The 23,818-nt window shown below is 43.1% G+C and overlaps 2 protein-coding genes across 2 annotated transcripts in view; both read right to left on the bottom strand.

Moving 5' to 3' along the window:
* Window positions 1–11,773, bottom strand: part of PANX1 (pannexin 1) — a 34,829-nt gene extending 23,056 nt beyond the window's left edge. The window contains exon 1 of the mRNA XM_032219194.1: window positions 11,262–11,773. Coding sequence (XP_032075085.1) covers window positions 11,262–11,442 — 181 coding nt within the window. The 5' untranslated portion in view covers window positions 11,443–11,773. The remainder of the gene's footprint in view (window positions 1–11,261) is intronic.
* A 6,767-nt stretch (window positions 11,774–18,540) lies between these two features.
* Window positions 18,541–20,913, bottom strand: LOC116510245 (40S ribosomal protein S11-like). Its single transcript, XM_032219715.1, has 2 exons — window positions 20,800–20,913; window positions 18,541–18,753 (listed from the first exon to the last, which is right to left on the bottom strand). The coding sequence occupies exons 1-2, from the start codon at window positions 20,911–20,913 to the stop codon at window positions 18,541–18,543; spliced, it is 327 nt and encodes a 108-aa protein (XP_032075606.1).
* Between the last annotated feature and the right edge of the window lie 2,905 nt (window positions 20,914–23,818).

The following is a 23,818-nucleotide window of genomic DNA, read 5'->3' as shown; positions in this document are numbered from 1 at the left end:
GTCTTAGCCACTGAGCCACCGCATCCCTCTATTTTCTTTAAAGCTCTTAAAATTACAGATGGTCCCCAAAACGAGACACAAGCTTGCTCCTTTTGAAGCACCTGCAGCTTTCATGTTCTGGCTAAAACTGACAGTGCTGAGGGCACGGAAAGAAATGCTCAACTACAGTGAATTTCCCCTGGAGTGCATTTATGCTTGCTTAATCACAAGCAAGCTGCTGGAATTCCTGAGTGCTGAGATATCCATGACTTTTAGGGCAGGAGGGAGGATAGCGCTCTGCGTCTCAGCCAAATATATTTGAATCTGCCAAGTTATTTTTTTTTCCTGGCTTCCCAGAACAACTGACTAGAATCTGGGCAAAAGTGAAGCATTTGGAACGAAACAATTCTAAACCCTGAAGTTTGTCTTTAGATATCTCTCTCTCTCTCTCACACACACACACACACGATAGTGAAAAAGTCCCACGGAAACGTCCCACGCACATGCTCATCAGGGCCGCACTCCGGAAAAGTCATCTGGGTTCTAGCACATATGTACGCCTGCTGATCAGCTGGCTGGCACGCATGAGCAAGCTGGTTTTTGGCAACTGCTGTGCACACAAAGGTATCACGCTCCAGAAAAGCCGAACTTCTGAGTTCTTGCATGCATGCACACCCCAACAATCAGCTAGCCGGGGCCTATGCGCACACAGGTTTTCAGCACTGCCACACTCGCGAAGGGCAGCTGATCATTGTGCACACATGCATGCCAGGAACCCGGAAGACAAACAGGCAAGGCTGCGCATGCCAGGTGCCATGGCTTCATGTGCCAGTTTGGGCATGCATGGCATAGGTTCACCATCATGGATATAGGATAACGGCAGTGAAATTATTGCATACCCAAAAATGGAAAGATATGGCAGCGCCTGCAATGGAGAATGTTTGGTTAAGATTATCAGAGCTTGCTGAAATTTAAATTGACCTTCTTAATTGGAGAAAAGGTGAAAATATATATGTAGGACTGGAAGACTTTTGAGGTCCCTTCCAGTGCTATGATTCTATATTCTATCTATGTAGTGTCATTTGTTTGAGAAGTAATCATACTGTTGGCAGTGGTGGGTTGTAAATATTTTTACTACCGGTTTGGGCGCACCCAACGCTTCTGCACGTGTGCAGAAGTGTCCGGGTGGGTGGGCTGAGCCTCCCGCCGCTGCTACTACTGGTTCGGCCGAACTGGGATGAACCGGAAGCAACCCACCATGGACTGTATTATGAATGCCCTAAAATCACTTCCACCAAGGATTGAAGCAGCATCAGTGGGAGTTAAATTAAATCCCTAATTGACACACAGAGCTCACTATATGAACAGGGGGCTGGACTAGAAGACCTCCAAGGTCCCTTCCAGCTCTATTCTATTCAAGCTATTTTTGGGGCGAAGCAACCTGTTTAAACATTTTAGTCTAGACACCAGCATTCGTCTTAATCTTTCTCGCTGGGTTGCTAACATAAGAAGAGTTCAACACAGGTAGTCCTCGAGTTACAACCACAATTGAGCCCAACATTTATGTTCCTAAGTAAAACATTTGTTAAGTGAATTTGCCCCATTTTATAATTTTTCTTGCCACCGCTGTTAAGTGAATCTTAACAGTTGTTAAGTTAGTAACATGGTTGTTAAGTGAATCTGGCTCCCTCCATTGACTTTGCTCGTCAGAAGGTCGAAAAAGTTGATCGCGAGACACTGCAACCGTCATAGGTTTGAACCACTTGCCAAGCATCTGAATTTTGCTCCATGGGGATGCTGCCAAGGTCATAAGTGTGAAAAACGGTCATAAGTCTCTTTTTTTCAATGCAGTGCTAACTTTGAGCCGTCACTAAATGAACTGTTGTAAGTCAAGGACTACCTATACCATATCCATTCTAAAAAGCTCTTGGAATAAAAATGAGATATGAATACATTTCCATCTGGGGACAATTTTAGTTTACAAAATGTCCCAAACTGAATTTCCCCACTTCTCTTAAGTAAATCTGGAAAAATACTTGCTTGAAATTCTGGATCATTTCACCTCTCAGTCAATTCTAATAATTTTGAGTCAGATGAGCTCAACATACAGGACTTAGGCATACTTTCAACCTTAATTAGCCTAAATACCCAATTAAAACACACTGCACACCCTTAAAATTGAGCATAAAGTGGTACTTAGGCAGCCATTAAGAACAAGTAAATAGAAATAAATATGTTTTTCTTAAAGGTGTCAATTGTGGTTGTAAGTCAAGGACCAACTTTAGTGATGTAGTTTCCAAACAATTACAAAAAAGCACAACACAACTTCTTGGGCATCAATACTGTATTTTTCTGAGTATAAGACGCACCGGAGTATAAGACGCACCAAGATTTTGAAGAGGCATATTTTTAAAAAAGTTTTTGCACTCTGCCGACCACCCAAAAACGACCCTGTTTTTTGTCAAAAAAAGAGGGCCATGCATAGCCTTTAGGAGGATTATAGAGTGCTTCTGGGGGGGGGGGGCAAAAATGAGCAAAAAAACCAGCCAATTTTTTGCTCATTTTTGCCCCCCCCCCAACCCCCAGAAGCACTCTGAAAGCCTCTTAAAGGCTATGCCCGGCCATTTTGGTGAAGGGATAAAGTTTCGGGAGGCAAAAAAATTCAGTGTATAAGACGCACCCAGATATTCACCCTCTTTTTTGAGGGAAAAAGGTGTGTCTTATACTCTGGAAAATATGGTAACTAAATATTTCTGATACCTGTTGATCGTTCTGCATATTACCTTGGAGGAATTTTAGTCCATTTCTCAAGACGGCAAGGAAGCAGCATGTAGATTTACCAGGGCCATAGATACGAATCAGCCCCGAAGAGGGCAATTGCAAACCTTTTTTCTTTCTTTCCAAGAAAACTTGGAAGTCAACTTATTTTCCAAAGCACCAGAAGGCATGACAGGAAACTAATCAAGGAGAGGAGCAACCTGGAATTAAGGAGAAACTTCCTAACAGTGAGTCAATCAGTTGACCTGCTTGCCTTCAGAAGTTGTAAGTGCTTCATCACTGGAGGTTTTTAAGAAGAGAGTGGACAGTCACTTGTCTAAATAGTATAGTGTCTCTGCTTGAACAGGGGACTGGACTAGGCGACCTCCAAGATCCCTTCCAGCTCAATTCTGATTCTACCAAATTCTTAAGATTTAGAATAGTTTCATGTACTTGTATTGTGCCACAGTGGAGTCTGCTGTTTGCAGCTTAGTTTTTAATGCACTATGGTTTATAAAAAAAAACCCCATGGTTTATGAGTTAGCACAAGGGTCAAAAACCTGCAACCTTTGGAGTCACTTGCAGTTTTTTTCCTGAAAAAATGTCTTCTACAGAAACTTGTGAAACCGAAAGCTGGTTTCCTTCATTTTGAAGTACAAAACGCATGTGTGTCTCAATGTAGAATGATCTAATAGTAAAAATAGCCAGCCCAGCACTGTTTTACCACATAATCCCAACTACTTTGTGGCTCTTAATACTCACAAGTGTTAAATGCAACTCTTACTTACCAAATATTTCCCACTCCTGTGTTGGTTTAAACAGAATTCGAAATGTACCTAAGCTCTTACGAAAGCCTTGCGAGAGAGAACAGGGTCAGGGCTAAAAAATCACATTTGCAGCACATAAACCACATCTACAAAGAAATCCATCAGCACCACAACCACAATGTCTGGAACATGTAAACTGCCCCCCTCCTTTTTTTGTTCATTCTGTTCCTTGGCGTTTCCAAAAAGAGCGGCTCCAGGCATCCTAATATTCACCTGATTTAAAGTATGATCAAGTTAATCCAGCCCGATGTAGGCTAAACCTGGATATAATCATACGTTGTGCCATGGCTGATGTTCGCTTGCTGAAGACAGAGCTACTGAAAGGCAGGTAACAGGCCCTTGACGGATTATTTCCTTAAGATAGGAAGAGTTTTTGGGAAAAGAACCTCCTAACAAATAATGAACTACAACATAGCAATAGCAGTTAGACTTATATACCGCTTCATAGGGCTTTCAGCCCTCTCTAAGCGGTTTACAGAGTCAGCACATCGCCCCCAACAATCCGGGTCCTCATTTCACCCACCTCGGAAGGATGGAAGGCTGAGTCAACCTTGAGCCGGTGAGATTAGAACCACTGAACTGCAGATAACAGTCAGCTGAAGTGGCCTGCAGTACTGCACCCTAACCACTGCGCCACCTCGGCTCTTCATGAGTTGGATTTAGCAGTAATAGTAAAAACAAGAACATTCTGCTTGTCAAAGTCCAACTTATCAGCAGTCAATAAAATGTCTCTTATTACGGGAAAACTGCAACTTCAAAGGATATCTTAAAACATGGGTGTCAAACTTGCCGCGTCTTGACACCTTGACTTCTTTCCCCTTTGGAGGGCTGTGGTGGGAGTGGCCTACGTGTGACACATCTGGCTGCCAGTCTGACACCCCTCCAGAGCAGTGGTGGGTTTTAATTTATTTTACTACTGGTTTGCTTGTGCGTGCATGCGCAGAAGCATCCGGGCGGGTGAGGGAAGCCTCCCACTGCCACCACTACCAGATCGCCTGACCCGGGACGAACCGGCAGAAACCCACCTCTGCTGCAGAGTCTCTGTAAACTTGTCAATGTGACATCTGGAGCAGGGGTGAAATCAACTTATCTTTGCAACTGGTTCGTAAATGTACACGCACACGCTACCTCCGCACCTGTGCAGGACCTTCTGCGCATGCGCAGAGCATAAAAAATGGGACGCAAAGTCTTTCCTCTCCACAGTCTTTCACGATAGCTCACAATTACCGATCTTTTCGAGGCTTGCAGTATGGCTAGGCCGATATCTTTCAGATGCCCCAATACTTAACAAGAATACAGGAATGATCTAATTGTCTCCTGCAAACACCCCTCTCCTTTTACTCCTCTTTTATTTCCTATGGGAGGGGCCATTCACTGTCCACCTGTGACCTTATTCCCAAGCCGACCCCTCTTCTTTAGCTGTTCCCTTCCTCTGGCAACTCTTCACATTTCTGGGTGGGTGACCAGAGCCCGCTACTGAGTGCACATGCAAAGGTAAGTGGAACAGCGAGGGTGGGAGAAATCCGTTGTGTCACATGATTTAGATTAGCTAGAAAGCAGGAAATCTGATGATTCTAGCTAACATAAACTGCGTGTCACAGCCGATCGTCGAAAATATCAGTTTGCCTGAAACAGTAGCATTTTTTACTACCAGTTCAGGCGAACCGGTAGCAATTTTAATACCAGTTCGAGCAAACCGGTCCAAACCAAATAGCATTTCACCCCTGATCTGGAGTACTTCTGTATCAATACAGAAGTGAAGTCACCACCAAAAAGGCCTCTCCAACCTATCCAACTGCAAGCAAGGCATGGGAAGGTAGCTCCCCATTGAGCACCTTAGGAGTTGTTGAACCAACATTGTATAAATCAGTATTTCTCAGGGCTTGAAGATGGGTGGACTTCAACTATCAAAATTCTCCATGAGCGGGTGGGGAACTCTGGGAGTTGAAGTCCACACATCTTCAAGTTGCTGAGGTGGCAAGATAATGGCATAGATAATGGTGATATTATGAATATATGTATTTAAACCATTGAATGCAAATGAAATAGCTTGCATTTATTTAGATATACCGGCTGCCAAATGAAAAGACTATAGGTGGGTTGCAGAGTCTAAATAGCATAGTAAATACAATATAATCTTATATTTTCCCCCAAGTATTAGTTCTTTTTTCCCCCCGTTTACCAAAAGAAGTGTTTATTCTCAAAACCAATCCCGATAGAATTATATTTGAGGGACAGAGAGTGTGGGAGTGTTAAGATTCTCTCTTTGATTGACTTACATTGATTAGCCCAATTTAATCAGGTTGACCTCATCATCTGCAAGCAAGTCTAGCTTTTATAATGGGATTTCTGCTTTAATAAACCGGTTTAAGAGTGCAAGGTTTGGCTACCATCTTCTGCTCTAGAGATTTATCTATTTACTTAATTCCAACAAATCCTAGCAGAGTTTCAGCAAGTACTAACTTAAGTTAAATAGCATTGTATATTTTTTTATACTTATCCTTTTATACTCATCTGTCCTAAGTTTTATAGCATTTAGATCAGTGGTAGTCAACCTGGTCCCTACCGCCTACTAGTGGGCGTTCCAGCTTTCATGGTGGATTGGTAGGGGTTTGCTGTAACTCTGCTTTATAAATTTTATAAAGTAAAGTTACTTCCCTACTTTATAAATCACCATTACTGTGGAACCGGTGGGTGGTTAGAAAATTTTACTACTAACAGAGATACAAAAGTGGATGATAGTTATAAAAAGGTTGACTACCCCTGATTTGGATAATATAGATAAAGGTTCCCCCACACATGCATGTTAGTCATTCCCAACTCTAGAGGGCGGTGCTCATTCCATTTCTAAGCCCAAGAGCCAGCGCTGTCTGAAGACGTCTCCGTGGTCATGTGGCCGACAAAGGCGCACGGAACGCTGTTACCTTCCCACCAAAGGTGGCTCCTATTTTTCTACTTCATTTTTTATATGCTTTCGAACTACTAGGTTGGCAGAAGGGACAACTAACAGGAGTTCACTCCGTTACGCGAGGATTCAAACACCCTGAACCGACCTTCTGATCAACAAGCTTAGCATCTTAGCCCCTGAGCCACTGCATCCCTTAGATCAGTGTTTTTCAACCTTTTTTGTGCAAAGGCACACTTTTTTCATGAAAAAAATCACGAGGCACACCACCATTAGAAAATGTTAAAAAATTTTAACTCTGTGCCTATATTGACTATATATAAAGTAATTCTCTTGAATCCTCCGCGATTGTTGCTATGGGCGCACGCATGGGACGTCAGTGACGTCCCTGCGTGTGCTACCTCCCGGCGGTCCCCGCATTTTTAAAGTAAACGCGGGGCCGCAGGGACTTAATAGAGGCATCCCTATGTCCCGAAAGCAACTTTCGGGACACAGAGATGTCCCGAGGCAAAAACACCCGGCAGGTGTTTTTCCCACGGCACACCTTACACTATGTCACGGCACACTAGTGTGCCGCGGCACAGTGGTTGAAAAACACTGCCTTAGATTATATACTAATTGTAATTTTATAGGATCTTCCCACATTTTAATTCCTGAATGCTGTAATTTTATGTTTATAATTTTAACTCTACCTTCTTTTATTCTATCAACATGATTTTATAATAAAACCACTCTGGAGGACATTTGTGGTGTTACCCCTCACCAACTTGCAGAGATTGAAAAGACTACTAGGAAAATAAGCAGCAAAATGTTTCAAACCAACAAGAAAATAAGTCGAGTTGCTGTGACTCAATTTCCAGGTAACTCTACCTGGATGACTTAGAATCTTCATCAGCATGATTGTTATATATGTTTATATTTCTACTTCCTAAAGGAATAATTGTGTTATTCTATGCTGTTCTATGACCAAAATGCAATTAAGTGATTGATGTTTACTTAATTTATATAGCTGCCCCTCTCACACCCATCACATCCAGGCAGCTTACCATAAAAAAAGAGGAGTAAAATAATACAATAGAATAGAGTACAGGTAGTCCTCAAGTTACGACCATAATTGAACCCAAAATGTATGTTGCCAAGTAAGACATTTAGGTGAGTTCTGCCCCATGTTGCAACCTTTCGTTAAATGAATCATTGAAGTGAAGTTAGTAACATGATTGTTAAGGGAATCTGATATACCCATTGACATTGCTCACCCATTTTGTGTCATAAGGGCACAAAAGTTGATCACATGACCCCAGGACATTGTGACCATCGTAAGAGTCAGCTCCCAACTGTCTGAATTTTGATCGCTTGACCATGGAGATGGTGGCAATGGTCACAAGTGTGGAAAGTGACCTTAAGTCACTTTTTTCAGATGTAACATTGTTGTAACTTTGAATGGTCACTAAATGAATTGTTATAAGTCATGGGCTACCTATAATTTATTTAGCCAAGTGTGATTAGACACATTAGGAATTTGTCTCTGGTGCAGAAGCTCTCAGTGTGCAGGCAAAACAACAGAATAATAAATAATTATTTAGTATTAATATATATTAATATAATATAATAATACCTATAAGAGGGGGTAGCAAAGAAGATAAGGATAATACAGATAGTCCTTGACTTATGACCACAATTGAGGCCACAATTTATGATGGTAAGTGAAACATTTGTTAAGCGGATTTTGCCCCATTTTACGACCTTTCTTGCCCCAGTTATTAAGTCAATCATCACAGTTGTTAAGAGCGAAGGTGGCGCAGTGGTTAAATGCAGCACTGCAGGCTACTTCAGCTGACTGCAGTTCTGAAGTTCGGCTGTTCAAATCTCACCGGCTCAGGGTTGACTCAGCCTTCCATCCTTCCGAGGTGGGTAAAATGAGGACCCAGATTGCTGTTGGGGGCAATATGCTGACTCTGTAAACCGCTTAGAGAGGGCTGAAAGCCCTATGAAGCGGTATATAAGTCTAACTGCTATTGCTATAGCGACACAGTTGTTAAGTGAATCTGGCTTCCCCATTGACTTTCCTTGTCAGAAGGCTGCAAAAGCTGATCACATGACCCCGGGACAATGCAACCGTCATAAGTACGAGTCAGTTGCCAAGTGTCCAAATTTTGATCACGTGACCATGGGGATGCTGAAAAGATCCTAAGTGTGAAAAAGGGTCCTAAGTCACTTTTTTCCGTGCTGTTGTAACTTTGCACGGCCACTACATGGAGTGTTGTAAACCGAGGACTACCTGAAACAGAAGAATGTAATAAAAATAATACAGTACAAAAAGCAAATAAACACAGCAGCGGAGTATCAGAAAGAAACTATGGAAAACAGATTTCCAAGGGACAAAAAATGAATCCTGCTGATCAGGATGGGTGCCGCAGCTCCCAGAAGCGGGGACCAGGGTGTCCCAAGGCTCAGAAGGGTGTTAGCAGTGCCTCACAATGGGTAGACTTTGGGGGTCCTCACCCCAAATTCACCCCCAGGCTGTGAGGCAGCCCAGTGGAACCAAACCAGCCTCCTTTCCAAACGTAGGGCTGGAATTTCGCCACTTTGAATGGGTGACATCTTTCCCCACAGGGAGACAGACAACTCTGGCTCGCCCGTCTTTAACAGAATAACTGAGTTGGAAGGGACCTTGGAGGTCGTCTAGTCCAATCCCTTGCTCAGGCAGGAAACCCCTATGCCATTTCAAGCAATCTCTTCTTAGGAAGCTCCAGTATTGGAGTCTTTACAACTTCTGTTATTCCACTGATTGTATGTTCTCACTGTCAGGGGATTTCTCCTTAGTTCTAAGTTGCTTCTCTCCTTGATTAGTTTCCATCCATTGCTTCTTGTCCTGCCCTTTGGTGCTTTGGAGAATAATTTAGACTATAGAATAACAGAGTTGGAAGGGACCTTGGAGGTCTTCTAGTCCAACCCCCCGCTTAGGCAGGAAACCCCACACCACATTTGACCCTCACTTCTTTGCGGCAGCCCCTATAATATTGGAAGACTACTATCAAGTCACCCCTAGCCCTCCTTTTTAAAGCCTTGATTGGTTTGCCTTCAGGGAGCCTTTGACAACTTGGGGAGACCCCCTGAGCATCTCATCCTTGAAAAGACCCTGCTCAGTCTTCACCCTACTCGGCTGAAAACAGGCCTCGCCAGCTCCCCATTTACTTTCTCCTCAAAGGCCCCAAAACGGGGAGCGAGCCAGGCCTTTTCCAGTGTACTTATTTTTATTTATTTATTTAGTCAAGCATGAATTAGATAACAGATACACGTATAAACATGATTATGAATACAAATCCAAGGGAATATTAGGACAGAGACGGTAGGCACATTGGTGCGCTTATGCACGCCCCTCACAGACCTCTTAGGAATGGGGTGAGGTCCACGCTAGACAGTCTAAGGTGAAAGTTTTGGGAGGGTTGGGGAAGAAACCACAGAGTCAGGTAGTGCATTCCAGGCGTTGACCACTCTGTTGCTGAAGTCTTATTTTCTGCAATCAAGTTTGGAGCGGTTTACCTTAGGTTTGCACCTATTGTGAGCTCTGTGTTGTTGGGGTTGAAGTTGAAGTACTCATTGACAGGTAGGACATTGTAGCAGATAATTTTATGTACTATGCTTAGGTCGGATCTAAATTCTAAGTGTCCAAGCCAGGGGTGGGTTTCAACCGGTTCGCGCCGGTCCCTGCGAACCGGTTGGTCGGCGAACCCGGAAGTAAGTAACTTCCGGGAACGGCGAAGGGCCCACCCGCCCGCCCGCGCTCCTTACCCAGTTTTGACGAGTTCTGTGCTTCCACGCATGCACAGGACGCATACAGCGCCTGCGCGATCCTCCAGGAGCAGCTGGAGCATCGCACAGACGCTAGTATGCATGCGTGCACCACGCACGTGCGTGCACACGTGCGTGCACGCGTGCGCTGCACGCATGCGCGAGGACACCGCCGGCCCCGTTCCAACCGAACCGGTTGGAACAGGGCGAGAAACCCACCCCTGGTCCAAGCCCAAAATTTCAAGCCTGGTGGCATAAGGGATACTGTTGCGAGCAGAGGAGTGAAGGACTCTTCTCATGAAGTATCTCTGAGATGCAGTGCCCTTCCAGACAGACCAGCTGTATTCGAGAATTGGTCTAGCAAAGGTTTTGTATGCCCTAGTTTGCAGTTCGATATTAACGGAGAAGAAGGTAGGGATGAGCAACCCCCTCTAATATTGGAAGACTACTATCATCTCACCCCTAGTCCTTCTTTTGAAGCCTTGATTGCTTTGCCTTCAGGGAGCCTTGGAAAGCTTGGGGAGACCCCCTGAGCGTCTCATCCTTGGGAAGCCCCCCCCCTTCGCTCCTCGCCCTACTCGGCTGAAAACAAGCCTCCCTGGCACCCCGTCCTCCAAGGCACCAAAACGGGGAGCCCAATGCTGGTCCTTTTCCTTAGAGAAATGGGGCTCTTCTCTTTATAGCAATGTTAGACTTATATACCGCTTCATAGAGCTTTCAGCCCTCTCTAAGCGGTTTACAGAGTCAGCATATCGCCCCCAACAACAATCCGGGTCCTCATTTTACCCACCTCGGAAGGATGGAAGGCTGAGTCAACCCTGAGCCGGTGAGATTTGAACCGCTGAACTGCAGCTAACAGTCAGCTGAAGTACTGCACTCTAACCACTGCGCCACCTCGGCTCTGCCCCCCCCCCCCCTGCAGTCCCACTCCCTCAGTCCGAGCCCCGGATAAGGGCAGGCGGGCAGGCGCGCCCCCTTCCCCAGGACAGCGCTGGGCTTACCTATGGAGATCTCCTGCGCGAAGGCGAGCGAGATGAGAAGCAGCGGCAGCCCGACGGCGATGCAGGTGACCAGCTTGTCGAGGGCCAGCTCCAGCCGCAGCCCCTTGTACCGGCTCTCCGACGGCTCCTTCAGCAAGAAGTCCGAGAAGACGTACTCGGTGGCGATGTGCGCGATGGCCATGGTCGCGGCGGCGGCGGCGGCGGCGGCAGCGAGGACTTAGGCTACCAAACACCACAGGTACCTCAAGCGCGCGCAAGCCCGGCCCGCTCCTCCGCCCCGCTTCAACCGGGCAGCATCTCTAATTTCAGCCGCCGCCGCCGCCGCCTCCTCCTCGTCGTCCCCGGCACTTGGCCAGGGGTGTCTGGCCGCTGCAACGGCGTCCCCCTCCCTTCAGAGAAAGCCCGGCCGGGAGAGGCGAGGCGACCCGACCAGCCTTTGTTTGGCGCCCTCTCCGAAGGCAGCCGAGCATTGGCGGGGAGGGAGACAGAGAGAGAGACACCCCGCGCCGCCTCCTCCGACTCCCCGCCGGCCTTTTGTCAAGGGGAGGCGGGGCCAGACGAGCTAGGGGGCGGGGCTGAGTGAGGGGGGGGTGTTCCGGGAATCCGAGGGCGGGGAAGGGGAACCCGGGACCTGAGTACTGGCGGAGGGCGGGGGAAGCCCCGGCCTCGGAGAGAGCAGCAGGTGGTTCGTCGGACTTCATCCAAGGGAGGCTCCTTAAGCCAGTGTTTCCCAACCTTAGCAACTTGAAGATGTCCGGACTTCAACTCCCAGAATTCCCCAGCCAGCATTCGCTGGCTGGGGAATTCTGGGAGTTGAAGTCCAGACATCTTCAAGTTGCTAAGGTTGAGAAACACTGCCTTAAGCTATCTCGGCCTCGTGGGGGGGGGGTGGAGGGGCTTGGCGGGATATCTGCAAGCAGCTGCGGATTGGCGTTTGCCGAGCGGCTTGCAACTGCGCGGGACGGTTGTTTGTGTGTGTGTGTGTGAGAGAGGGAGAGAGAGAGAGAGAGACAGAGAGAGAGAGACAGAGAGAGAGAGAGAGGATACTAAGGAGACATTCCCTGACAGTGGGGACAATTAATCAGTGGAACAACCTGCTTCCAGAAGTTGATGGTGCTCCAACAGTGGAGGTTTTTAAGAACAGACCGGACGGCCACCTGTCTGAAATGGTATAGGGTCTCCTGCTTGAGCAGGGGGCTGGACTAGAAGACCTCCAAGGTCCCTTCCAGCTCTATTCTGATTGATAACTTGGGTGGACTCCACAGTTTGAATGGGCTGTGTGTTTCCTCAAGTAAAACAGTTCCAACGCACCAGAAGGCAGGGCAAGAAACAAGGGATGGGAAATAATCAAGGAGAGAAGCAACGTGGAACTGAGGAGAAATTTCCTAACAAGTGAGGACCATTCATCAATGGAACGGCTTGCCTCCAGAAGTTGTGGGTGCTCCATCACCTGGAGGTTTTTAAGGAAAAAAAAAACTGGGCAGCCACCTGTCTTGAAATGGTTGGATTAGAAGACCTCCAAGGTCCCTTCCAGCTGGATTCTGATCAAAAATATGTGGGCGTAGGAATAAAAAAACTGAGAATCAAACTTCTTCGAAGGAGGCCTTATTATTGTAGGAACTCTAACACTGGAGGCTTTTAAGAAGAAACTGGACAGCCACCTGTCTAAAATGGTAAATAGGGTCACTTGCTTGAGCAGATGGTTGGACTAGAACAGTGATCCTCAACCCCCGGTCCGCGGACCGGTGCCGGGCCGTGGAGTACCTGGCACCGGGCCGCGCAGCGGTCACGGGCCATGAACGCTGCAGCGGCCGGGGGCCATGATCGCTGCAGCGGCGGGGGGCCATGATAGCTGCAGCGGCCGGGGGCCATGATCGCTGCAGCGGCCGGGGGCCATAGTTTCTTTCTGTATGCAAATTAGGGCTAACTGGCACAAGGGGTGTTACTGGACCGCTGGTGGCACTCTGACGTCACCAGCGGCCCACCGCCCCCCTGTGTCCAGCGCCGCCCTTCTCATTCCTTTTCAGCGCTTCAGCGCTGGCCGATTCCTGAAAAAAACCTAAGAGCGCCTGCGCAGCTACGTAGGGCTAGCGTAGACAGCGCTAGTAGCGTAGCCTTGCGTAGGCGCAGTTTGTGCTACGCTATCTACGCTAGCCATACTGAACTGCGCCTGCGCAAGGCTACGCTACTAGCGCTGGTCATCGACGCGCTCAGCGGGCCACGGTAAAATTATCAAAGGCTGACTGGTCTGCGGCGATAAAAAGGTTGGGGATCACTGGACTAGAAGACCTCCAAGGTCCCTTGCAGCTCTATTATTGAATTATGAATTGAATTGAATTCTTTATTGGCCAAGTTTGATTGTACACACAAGGAATTTGCCTTTGGTGCATATGCTCTTAGTGTACATAAACAAAAATAAAATAGAATACATTCATCAAGAATCATAAGATACAACACAGTGATAGTCATAGGTTACTAATAAGCAATCAAATTATACTAGGAAACAAAACAGTATAACTTTTAAAGATACAAGCAACAAGGTTATAGTCATAAGTGGGAAGAGATAGGTACTAGGAAGGATGAGAAGAATAATAGTAATACAGTCTTAGTAGATAATTTGACACTGTTGTGGAATTAGTTGTTTAGCAGAGTGTTGGCATTAGGGGGAAAACTGTCCTTGTGTCTAGTTGTTCTGGTGTGCAGTGCCCTATAGTGTCGTTTTGAGGGTTGGAGTTGAAACAATTTATGTCCAGGATGTGAGGGGTCTGTAGATATTTTCACAGCCCTCTTTTTGACTCGTGCAGTATGCAGATCCTCAATGGAAAGCAGTTTGGCAATAATTGTTTTTTCTGCAGCTCTGATTATCCATTGAAGTCTGTGTCTGTCTTGTTGGGTTGCAGAGCCAAACCAGACGGTTATAGAGATGCAGACGACAGAGTCAATAACTCCTTTGTGGAACAGTAGCTCTTTGGGCTGTTTTGAACTTTTGGGGCAGTTTGAACAGTTTGAGTTGTGTCCCACTTTATGGCATTTTGTGCCACAGCTGTTAAGCGAATCACTGCAGTTGTTAAGTGACTTGTGTGGTTGTTAAAGGAATCTGGCTTCCCCGTTGAATTTGCTTGTTGGAAGCCAGCTGGAGAAGTTGCAAAAGGTGATCCCGTGACTTGCAAATGTCTTCAATGCATGCCAGTTGTCAAGTGACTGAATTTTGACCACGTGACTGTGGGGATGCTGTAACAGTTGTAATTGTGAAAAATGATCATAAGTCTCTTGTTTCAGAATAATTTCAAACAACCGCTAAACAAATGCTTGTAAGTCACGAACTACTTGTGGGTAAGAGAGAGTAGGAAGGCATTTTGCCTGACATGCTCTGTCGCGTTACTGCAGCATCTAGGTGAACTAGGCAGAATAGAATTGGTCCTGGTTGGATGGAAGACCACCAGGAAATCTCAGTACAGTAAGATAGATAGAGAATTTTAAAAAAATCCTAGAGGAAAAAGCAAGCTACTTAGATATTGGTCTGGCTAAGAAAATTGCCAAAACCTATCCATTTGGTCATGAGTAACTTAGTTTAGTAGCCATTACCTTTTTTGTGTGGTTCAGTGCACACCCCATTGATTGGCTTCGTTTGTGGTTCAGTTCAGCTTGGGCAAAGCCAGGAAATGGGTTAATTCAATATCCCAATGTCAGAAGACATTTGTGTTTCTAAAGCATGGCTGCAAAACACATTTGCCCTAAGACTCTTCAATCCAGAATATATTGGTGACTATATTAGTAAATAGAGTATGTTTATGAATGCTGATATGTTGAATTGTTTTGCCTTGATTTCATTTTTAAAAGATTTCTAGTCATTTCCCCCCTAGATCTTCAAATTAATAGCAATAGCACTTTGATTTATATACTACGTTACAGTGCTTTTACAGCCCTCTCTAAGTGGTTTACAGAGTCAGCCTATTGCCCCCAACAATCTGGGTCCTCATTTTACTGACTTCGGAAGGATGGACGGCTGAGTCAATCTTGAGCCGGTCAGAATTGAACTCCAGGCTGTGGGCAGAGTTTGCCTGCAATACTGTATTCTAATCACTGTGCATTCCAAGCAATGTAAAGTTTACTTAAAATATTTTTCCCCCTTTGGTCACTTGGTTATCCCATTTTTACTTCTCTTTTAGATGGTTGACATTTTGCTGGTCTTGAGTGCCCTCTGTAATGCAAACACCCTCCACCAAGGGTGAAGCATAAATGTTTATATTAACAAACCAATAGCGCTATATTATGCAGCCAGGTAATACAGCAAAAAGTATTAAACAATATGTAGTAGGTTAATAACCACAGTAATTACAGGAAATGCAGTCTGAAACGTAATTCAAAGTATAATGCTTATAGTTTAAAATACATTAAATTGCTTGAAGAGACTATTTGAAGATGCAGTATAAAAAAATTATCTGATGCCTTATGAATATTTTCCTCTCTTCCTGAAAGTAAAATGAAGGCCATGTGCCTGAGTTCAACTTTTCAAATCCTGGCTGCAATGGTTTGATTTTAGTATAGCCCCCTTATTTCAACTTTAGAAGAAATTAGTTTAACTAGCCCTTGTTTGCACCTATTTGCTCTTATCCATGATCTCAAGGCTTAATTTAGCCATAATTTGTTTTGAGCCATGGTCTGTTAAGTAAGAACTAATTGGTTCACAGATAAAGCTGATTGCTGAATCATATTATAAACTATGAATTGCCAACTAACCATCGTGTGATGCTTAAATTTAACCAAAGTCTGAACTGGAACAACTGGATATAATTAAAAGATCACAACAGGCTCAGCAGTTTGTAAACCTTATTCATATTTCTAATCAAGGCAGCTAAAGCTGCATAGAGAATTACTCCTGTGTTTGCACAACATGTAAAGGCAACATCAAACAAAGTAAATTATGGCTTAAGATGAAGCATGAACCAAAATTTATATTGCCAAAAGCTTTTAGATGCAAATATTGAATTAAACCCAACCTTTTCCGGAATAGACCTTTGGATTTGGCCTACTACCCATCCATATTTCCCAATAGATGCAAGGGAATTAATAAGGATAATTAATAATAATACGGCAAAGTTTCAATTTGGAGATTAAATTTGAAGCTGATTCAGCCAAATCTTTGAATCTATGTCTACTTCTGAAATGGAGCAGGAAACAGCATTGAAGTGGTAAACGAAATACAGAAGTGGGCCAGGAAATAGCATTAAAGTTGTTTCTGAAATATTAGAAAAATCAAGTTGGCCTAATTTTCCAAATTTTTGAGTTAACAATTGGTTCAAATTAGTTTCTTAGTCTGCAGTTGATTCAAGCGTGTTTTTTTTTAATTAATCACTTTTAAATTTTAACATTAAAATTCTATAGACAGCTGCTTTTATCACGTTTGATAATTTTTGGTACTATATTTGATTATTATAACATTTTAGAACTCTGGGAAACTTTTATGGCTGAAAATAATGCATGGTTTACAACAATATACATTGTAATGATAATAGTTTTCAGTGCTATGATAATATGTTGCACTAATAGTTATAAATTGATTCAAAATCTTGTAACAATAAACATATTTCTTTATATCGTTATATTTTAACAGCTCTTATGATGAGGAGGCAGGGCAACCTATAGTGTTTCATGCCATTTTTATAGCTGCCCATGTCAACCTCATTAACTGAGCAGGGAATGGACTAGAAGACTTCCAAGGTAACTTCCAACTCTGTTATTACAAAATAATAAAGATTTTTTTGTTGGAGGGAGGTCCAAAGCTGGTTTTTTTGGTGGGCGTTTTATCCAGAACTTTCTATGGTAACCAATAAATAATTCTGACTTTTTATTATTATTTTTTTGTTTTTTGAATAGACACAAACAAACAAGACACAACAAACACCATAAAAACATATTCCATTACAAATTATAAAAAGTGTGTCAATTGGTTACAAAGAACCTCTGTGCATCCCTTCCACAGTCATCACCTATAATCCATATCAAATTATATATTTTACATCAAATATATTTATATATATATTAATGTTTTTTTATTTGTGCTGATAAATAAATAAAGGGAGACTAGTATAGATCTATTTCAAGCTATTTAGCTCTCATCAGCTAGCCATACCCTTACTGGGATTTGAACCTGGGCTATATTACATACTAGGCAGACATCTTAGCCATGAGGCCACAGGCTCTTATCCGTTATCAGCGAAGCCAGGGTGAAAGGTATCTATTAGATTTTTACAACCCGTGGTAAGCCCCAATTATGGGAGGAAGCTAACTGCTTCCATCATCTGTCAATCGGCTCGTCACAAGAGTCCATCATGACAGAAACCCAATATTTTTACTTTTGCCTTTGTTATATTTGTGTTTTTTTATTTGTGCTGATAAATAAATAAAGGGAGACTAGTATAGATCTATTTCAAGCTATTTAGCTCTCATCAGCTAGCCATACCCTTTACTGGGATTTGAACCTGGGCTATATTACATACTAGGCAGACATCACTCTGTTAAACAACTAATTTCCACAACACTGTCAAATTATCTACTAAGACTGTATTACTATTAATTATGACTTATGACTATAACCATGTTGCTTGTATCTTAACAATTTATATTGTTTTATTTGTTTCCTAGTATGATTTGTTTGCTTATTAGTAACCTACGACTATCACTAAATGTTGTACACTGAGAGCATCTGCACCAAAGACAAATTCCTTTTGTGTCCAATCACACTTGGCCAATAAAGAATTCTATTCTATTCTATTCTATTCTATTCTATTCTATTCTATTCTATTGACTATTCAAACTTACAGCAGCCCTGAAAAAAGTGTCTTATGACCATTTTTCACACTTATGATCATTGCAGCATCCCCATGGTCATGTGATCAAAATTCAGATGCTTGCCAACTGGTTCGTATTTATGACGGTTGCCATGTCCTGGGGTCATATGATAACCTTTTGTAACCTGACAAGCAAAGTCAGTGGGGAAGCCAGATTCACTTAACAACCATGTTACTAACAGCAGTGATCCACTTAACAACTGTGACAAGAAAAGTCATAAAATGAGACAAAAAACTTAAAAAATGTCTCAGTAGCATAAAAATGTGGCTCAATTGTAGTCATAAGTTTTGGGCTACAGGTATAGTGATGGGGAGCACAGAGTTGTCGTTGTCTTCTTTTTTTTCACACCAGCTTGTTTATTGATACAAAGAAAGTACAAATAGTCTTTAAAACTTCTGGAACTGTTTTTTTGTACCAGCAGCCTTGGTCACCTTGAGGTAGTTGAAATCTTGCTGATGGGGTGACATTTTCCCACCATCACAATATCCCCAATCTGCACATCCCTGAAGCAGGGAGACAGGTGCACTGACATGTTCTTGTGTCGCTTCTTAAAGCGGTTGTATTTGCGGATGTAGTGCAGGCAATCCTTGATGATGATGATGATGATGAGAGGATGTGGCCCCAGATCGGAGGTGGGTTCCTACCAGTTCGCACCTATTCGGTAGAACCGGTTCGTCAAATCTACCGAACTGCTTTTGTTAAAGTTCCTCTCCTTAAATCCATCAATTCTTCTTTTTTTTTCTCCTTCTATACCTTGAAATCTGGGGTAGAGCTCCTTTCCATCTCTCTTCCCTTTCCATGTTCCATTCTTTCCATTTCCAACCACGCACAGATCACTGTCAATATCCACGGTTATCTTGCCTCTTTGTTCATTTTTCCCTTGGGTTTTTGAGACTCTAACCTCCACTTTTTCCATTAGCTGGCTATCTTCAGTTTCATCAAATTTTGCTATATTACCATCTATATTTTCCAATTTCTTCTCAATTCTCTCTGATGTTTCTAATAATTTTTGAATTTCAAACATAATCTGTTGTAATGTTATGGTTTCTTCTTGGTATTGTGTCATTGTCCAATTTATAAACACTGCCACTCTAGTTGGAAAACAAAGCTTTGTGTTTCACTTCTCTCTCGCTGCCAAAGAGACATCCAAAGGACACCTGCATAAACAACCCATCTTATCTCTTTGCAAGCTAAAACCTTTGAAGTGCAAGGTCAAAATGATCAAAGAAAAGAGAGAGAAAACTATTTCCAGAACTCAGCCTCCAACCTCCAAGTGGCAGTGTAACTTCTTTTCCCTCTGATGTTACTGCTCTCTTTATATTCCTTTTATATCCTATTTATATTCCAAGCTTAAAAGAAACAAGGCTCTTAAATAGAACAAAATAAAAAGAAAAAATAAAAACCCATCCAAGCCAGTACTGTGAGAAAAAAAAAAGATTTAATCCATAGGTTAAAAAAAAGTAGTAGAAAAAAACCAATACTTTCACTTTCAAAAGTAGGAAGTGAGGAGGTGGGTTCCTACCAGTTCGCACCTATTCGGTAGAACCGGTTCGTCAAGTCTACCGAACTGGTTAGAAGAGGTTCCACCAGTGGACCAGGAAAGTCCACTGGTGGAACACCTACAGAAGAGGTTCCAAAATTTTTTGAAACCCATCACTTGTGCGTGTGTAATGTCCCGCAGTATCTATGCATTAATAATGATCTAGTAATATTTCCTTAGACATTTTAGGGACCTTTCCTTATATAATTGGTGTTTTCTTTCATACTTTTGGATTTCTAATTTCTGTTTCCATTAGTTGGCAATTGCTAAAATCAGTCCCACGTCAAGCCTTCTTGATTTTAATTGTCTATTTATTCCTGCACATTGTAATATTTATTCATTTACATATCTCTGTTTTTCCACTGTTGTGCAAACACAATTCCAGCAGCTGCTAATGTGTAAAATTAGATATATATTATACTCCCTTTCAAATAGCCAACAAAATATTTCTGGTTTTAATTCCATATCTTGCTTTACGATTGCTTCTAACCACTAAGTTCTGAATAGCTACTTGGACCGATCTAAGTACTAATTCATAATTTCATATCCAGTCACATGGGCAGCAAGCCACTCCCATCCGGTCACATGGGTGGCAAGCCACTCCCACAAAGGAGGTCACACCCACAGAGTAGGTTCCAATAATTTTTGAAACCCACCACTGCCCCAGATGGAGATGTTGCCGGTGAAGGGACCCTTCTTGTCAATGTAGGAGCCCTCGATGGCCTCAGGCGCCTTGAAGCCTAGGTCTAAGTTCTTGTAATCGTGGCACGTCAAAACCGCGGTCCACTAAAGCGCGCCCGATTAAAGCGCGTACGTGACGTCATCAGCAGCGCGACAAGAAAGAAAAAGGGCGCTTTAAAAAGTGCTTTTAAAGCAAGCCGATTCACATAAAGGTAAGGGTTAGGGTTAGGGTTACGTTAAGCGTCAGGTTTAGGGTTAGGTTAAGGGTTAGCGTTAGGTTTAGCGTTAGGTTAAGGGTTAGGCTTAGGGTTAGGTTTAGGGTTAGGTTTGGGGGGGTTAGGTTTAGATTTACACGTTAATTTTAAGTTTCCCGCTCACAGCATGCTGTTTTCGTCGCGCTGTGATGACGTCACGTACACGCTATCGTCGAGCGCGCTTTAGTCCACCGCGGTTTTGTGGTGGAACTCTTGTAATAGCAGGCAGCTTCTCCTTGCCGGCGTCGTCCAGCAACACCCGCTTCTTCTTCTGGAAGATGGTGGGCTGCTTCCGGTAGGCCCGCTCTGTCCGTGTGTCCACCATCTTGGCCGCATGGAATGAAAAGAGCAGGGTCTTCTTTCTTTTGGGGTTCAATTATTCTCCAGAACTGGCCTCATGAAACTGGAGGGGCAGGGGAATCTGGTAAGAACTGGGGAGCTCCCCACAAAAAAATCCGCACCTTAATCTGGAGTCAATTCTCATAAAACTTTTTCAATATTTCTTGATGTGTGGAAGAGGAAAATGAGTCTGATGGGAAGATGGCATAAGAGGACTATTGATATGGCCTTGAAGAACATCAACAAACATTACGTAAACATTAGCTTAGCCCAGAAAGATATGAAAAGGTTAGTGGGGGAAAATCAAGTTTACCCTACTTTTATTTTCTTTAATATAAGAAGGAATGGAAAGAATTTATGTCAGGCATTCAAGTTTCTTCTATTAAACCCCATTACAATAGTATTATACTGTATTTCCAGTATTTCAGGCAGCTTCTTGACCTGGTTTACCTCAAAAGGTTGACAACTACCTTAGAACTTGGTATGAACTGAGCTGCTGATTTTGTTTTCCTTGGTTTTATCCTTAGGCATATAAAATTTTGGAACATGGTCAAAAGGCTCAAAAGTTGCTTGCTACTAGAAAAGTATACACATCCAAGATATGTTGTTCTTACGTCAGTTGCTGGATCTCTTCCAGCCATAACACAAAATTCATAATCATTGTTATTTTCTTTTAAAGAAATCAAGATGGCAGTGGCTCTCATGAAACTTCAGAAATTGGTTTATGAGACGGCAGCGTGTATAAATCTCAGGTTCATACCACACCCAACATTCTGGTTTGTAATAAAATGAAGACAACACCCCCCCCCCCCGTTGTCGTTTTTGAAGTAATCACAGCTTCCTTTTCCATCAACTCTTTGGGAAATTGTATTGCTTTAGATGCTAATTAAATAATGAGCAAACCGAGATTCATCTATAATTTCTGATCCCGTTTATTAAAAGGTGATATTTATTATGAATAATACATCATTATTTTCTGACATGAAATAGAGCTGAAACTGGTTGGTTGAAAAAAATAGAAGTGGAAGCTTTTGGTTCCTCTATTGAACACAGAAAGTACATGTGAATCCAATTTTTTGTGCAGACTCATTCCTGCTCTGGCAAAATATAACTGATTATGACCTCTGAGTTGAGATGGTTCTTGACTTATATCTGGTTGCTTAGTGACTGTTCCTGTTCTGACCTTGGCTTCACAAAATCAAACCTCTTTTTATTAAGCTAATGTGAATTCCTGTCATTCACATCGACCACAGTCCCGGCAAACAGTCTTTCAAGGGTGAATTGACAACCACAAACCTTATCAGGCTTGGAGAGCTGCCAGGCCAATATCTTCCAAATGCAATGTTGTACCAGAAAATACTTGGCAAGGAGTCTCTGAAAGTCACGAACAAATATTCACACTAATTAAGCGAACTAATTGTCTCCTGTAAACTCCACTCCCATTTCCCTCCTCTTTATTTCCTGTGGGAGGGGCCATTCACCGTCCACCTGTGTCTTTATTCCTGAGTTGGCCCATGCTCCTTAACTGTTCCCTTCTCCTGGCAGCTCTGTGCATGCACATATCAAGAACAGGCTCCAGCTGTTCTTCTGCCCCACTGATCTCTGACTCCGAAGGCAGTTGATAACCATTGGATGGCCCTGGCCCCATCTCTTGCCTCCAATGAAGAGCCCTCATTGGAGCCTTCCTCAAACTCCAATACTGGCCCATGTTCCTCCCCAACCTCCTCACTGTCTGAGTCTGCCACATCTTCGCTGGCCGCTGGTGGCCACAACAGTTCCAAGTTATGACCAACCCCCAAAAGGTATTTACCCCTCCAGTTCTGAAGTTCCAATGATGAGGCACCTCCCCCCTGCAGTCACATGACTGCATTTCAGGTATTTGGTATCCTCCTTTGGTCACAGGACCACAACTTACAATGATTTTTGCTGGAAATCACTGTTTATTTCCAGTTTTCAGCAAAAACATGTCATGGTGAAAAATGGTGGTATCTGCATAACGACTGTAGTGATTCACTTAACCACTTCCTTAACAAATGGTCAATCAGATTGATAATATGGGTGATCCGTTTTATGGCCGTGATGACTTACAACCATAATGGGCAGGCATAACAATAATAAGTTGAGGGCTAACTAAGATTTTTTTGGGGGGGAGGCAGAAATAGCTATTTTTTCTTCTTCCATGTTTTTTACTTTTATTTATATAACATTTAATTTTCATGAAACCGTGTGGTCTGGGTATAATTATGTTTTTTTAAATAAAGATTTTTTTTTATTTTCATAACAAATAACCACATGTATACTATCAGATCTATATGTTGTTTTATCATTTTTTCCAGCCACGTATGTATTTTCCTCCAGTATTTTTTTTGCTTTTGGGCCTGTCCACCACATATGGTAATATGAACCAGATGATTGATTACACTTCCAACATTTAGCAGATCTTTCTTTATACATTTTTGCCAATCTTGCTGGTGCCTAAAGTGCCATCTATAAAATATTTTATACAAGTTTTCCTTAGATGTAGTCGACATTGTCAATTTAATATTTCTATCCCACAATTTCTGCCATTTGTCTAGTTCTATTGCATATCCAGATTTTTTTTGGCCCAGGTAGTCATAGTCTCCTTTACCTGCTCGCTTTCATACTTACCTGGCAGGGGAGACACCCTGATCACAGAAAGCTAATTTACAATTGAGAAAATTACTGCTTTTCTTTGGTAATCAATAAAATTCAGTTTTTTTCTAACTTGCCCAGTGGTGGGTTCCTACTGGTTCGGACTGGTTTGGCTGAACTGGTAGTGCTTTGGCATGGGTTGCTGGAACCGGCACTGCCACGCCTCCGAACTGGTTCCCCGGGCAACGCCATAAGTGCCACCATCTTATTTTTTAGTT

Source organism: Thamnophis elegans, chromosome 6 (assembly GCF_009769535.1).
Source record: "Thamnophis elegans isolate rThaEle1 chromosome 6, rThaEle1.pri, whole genome shotgun sequence".
Taxonomy (NCBI): Eukaryota; Metazoa; Chordata; class Lepidosauria; order Squamata; family Colubridae; genus Thamnophis; species Thamnophis elegans.
Note: the sequence above shows the minus strand (reverse complement) of the source record. Positions and strands in the feature narration are given on the sequence as shown.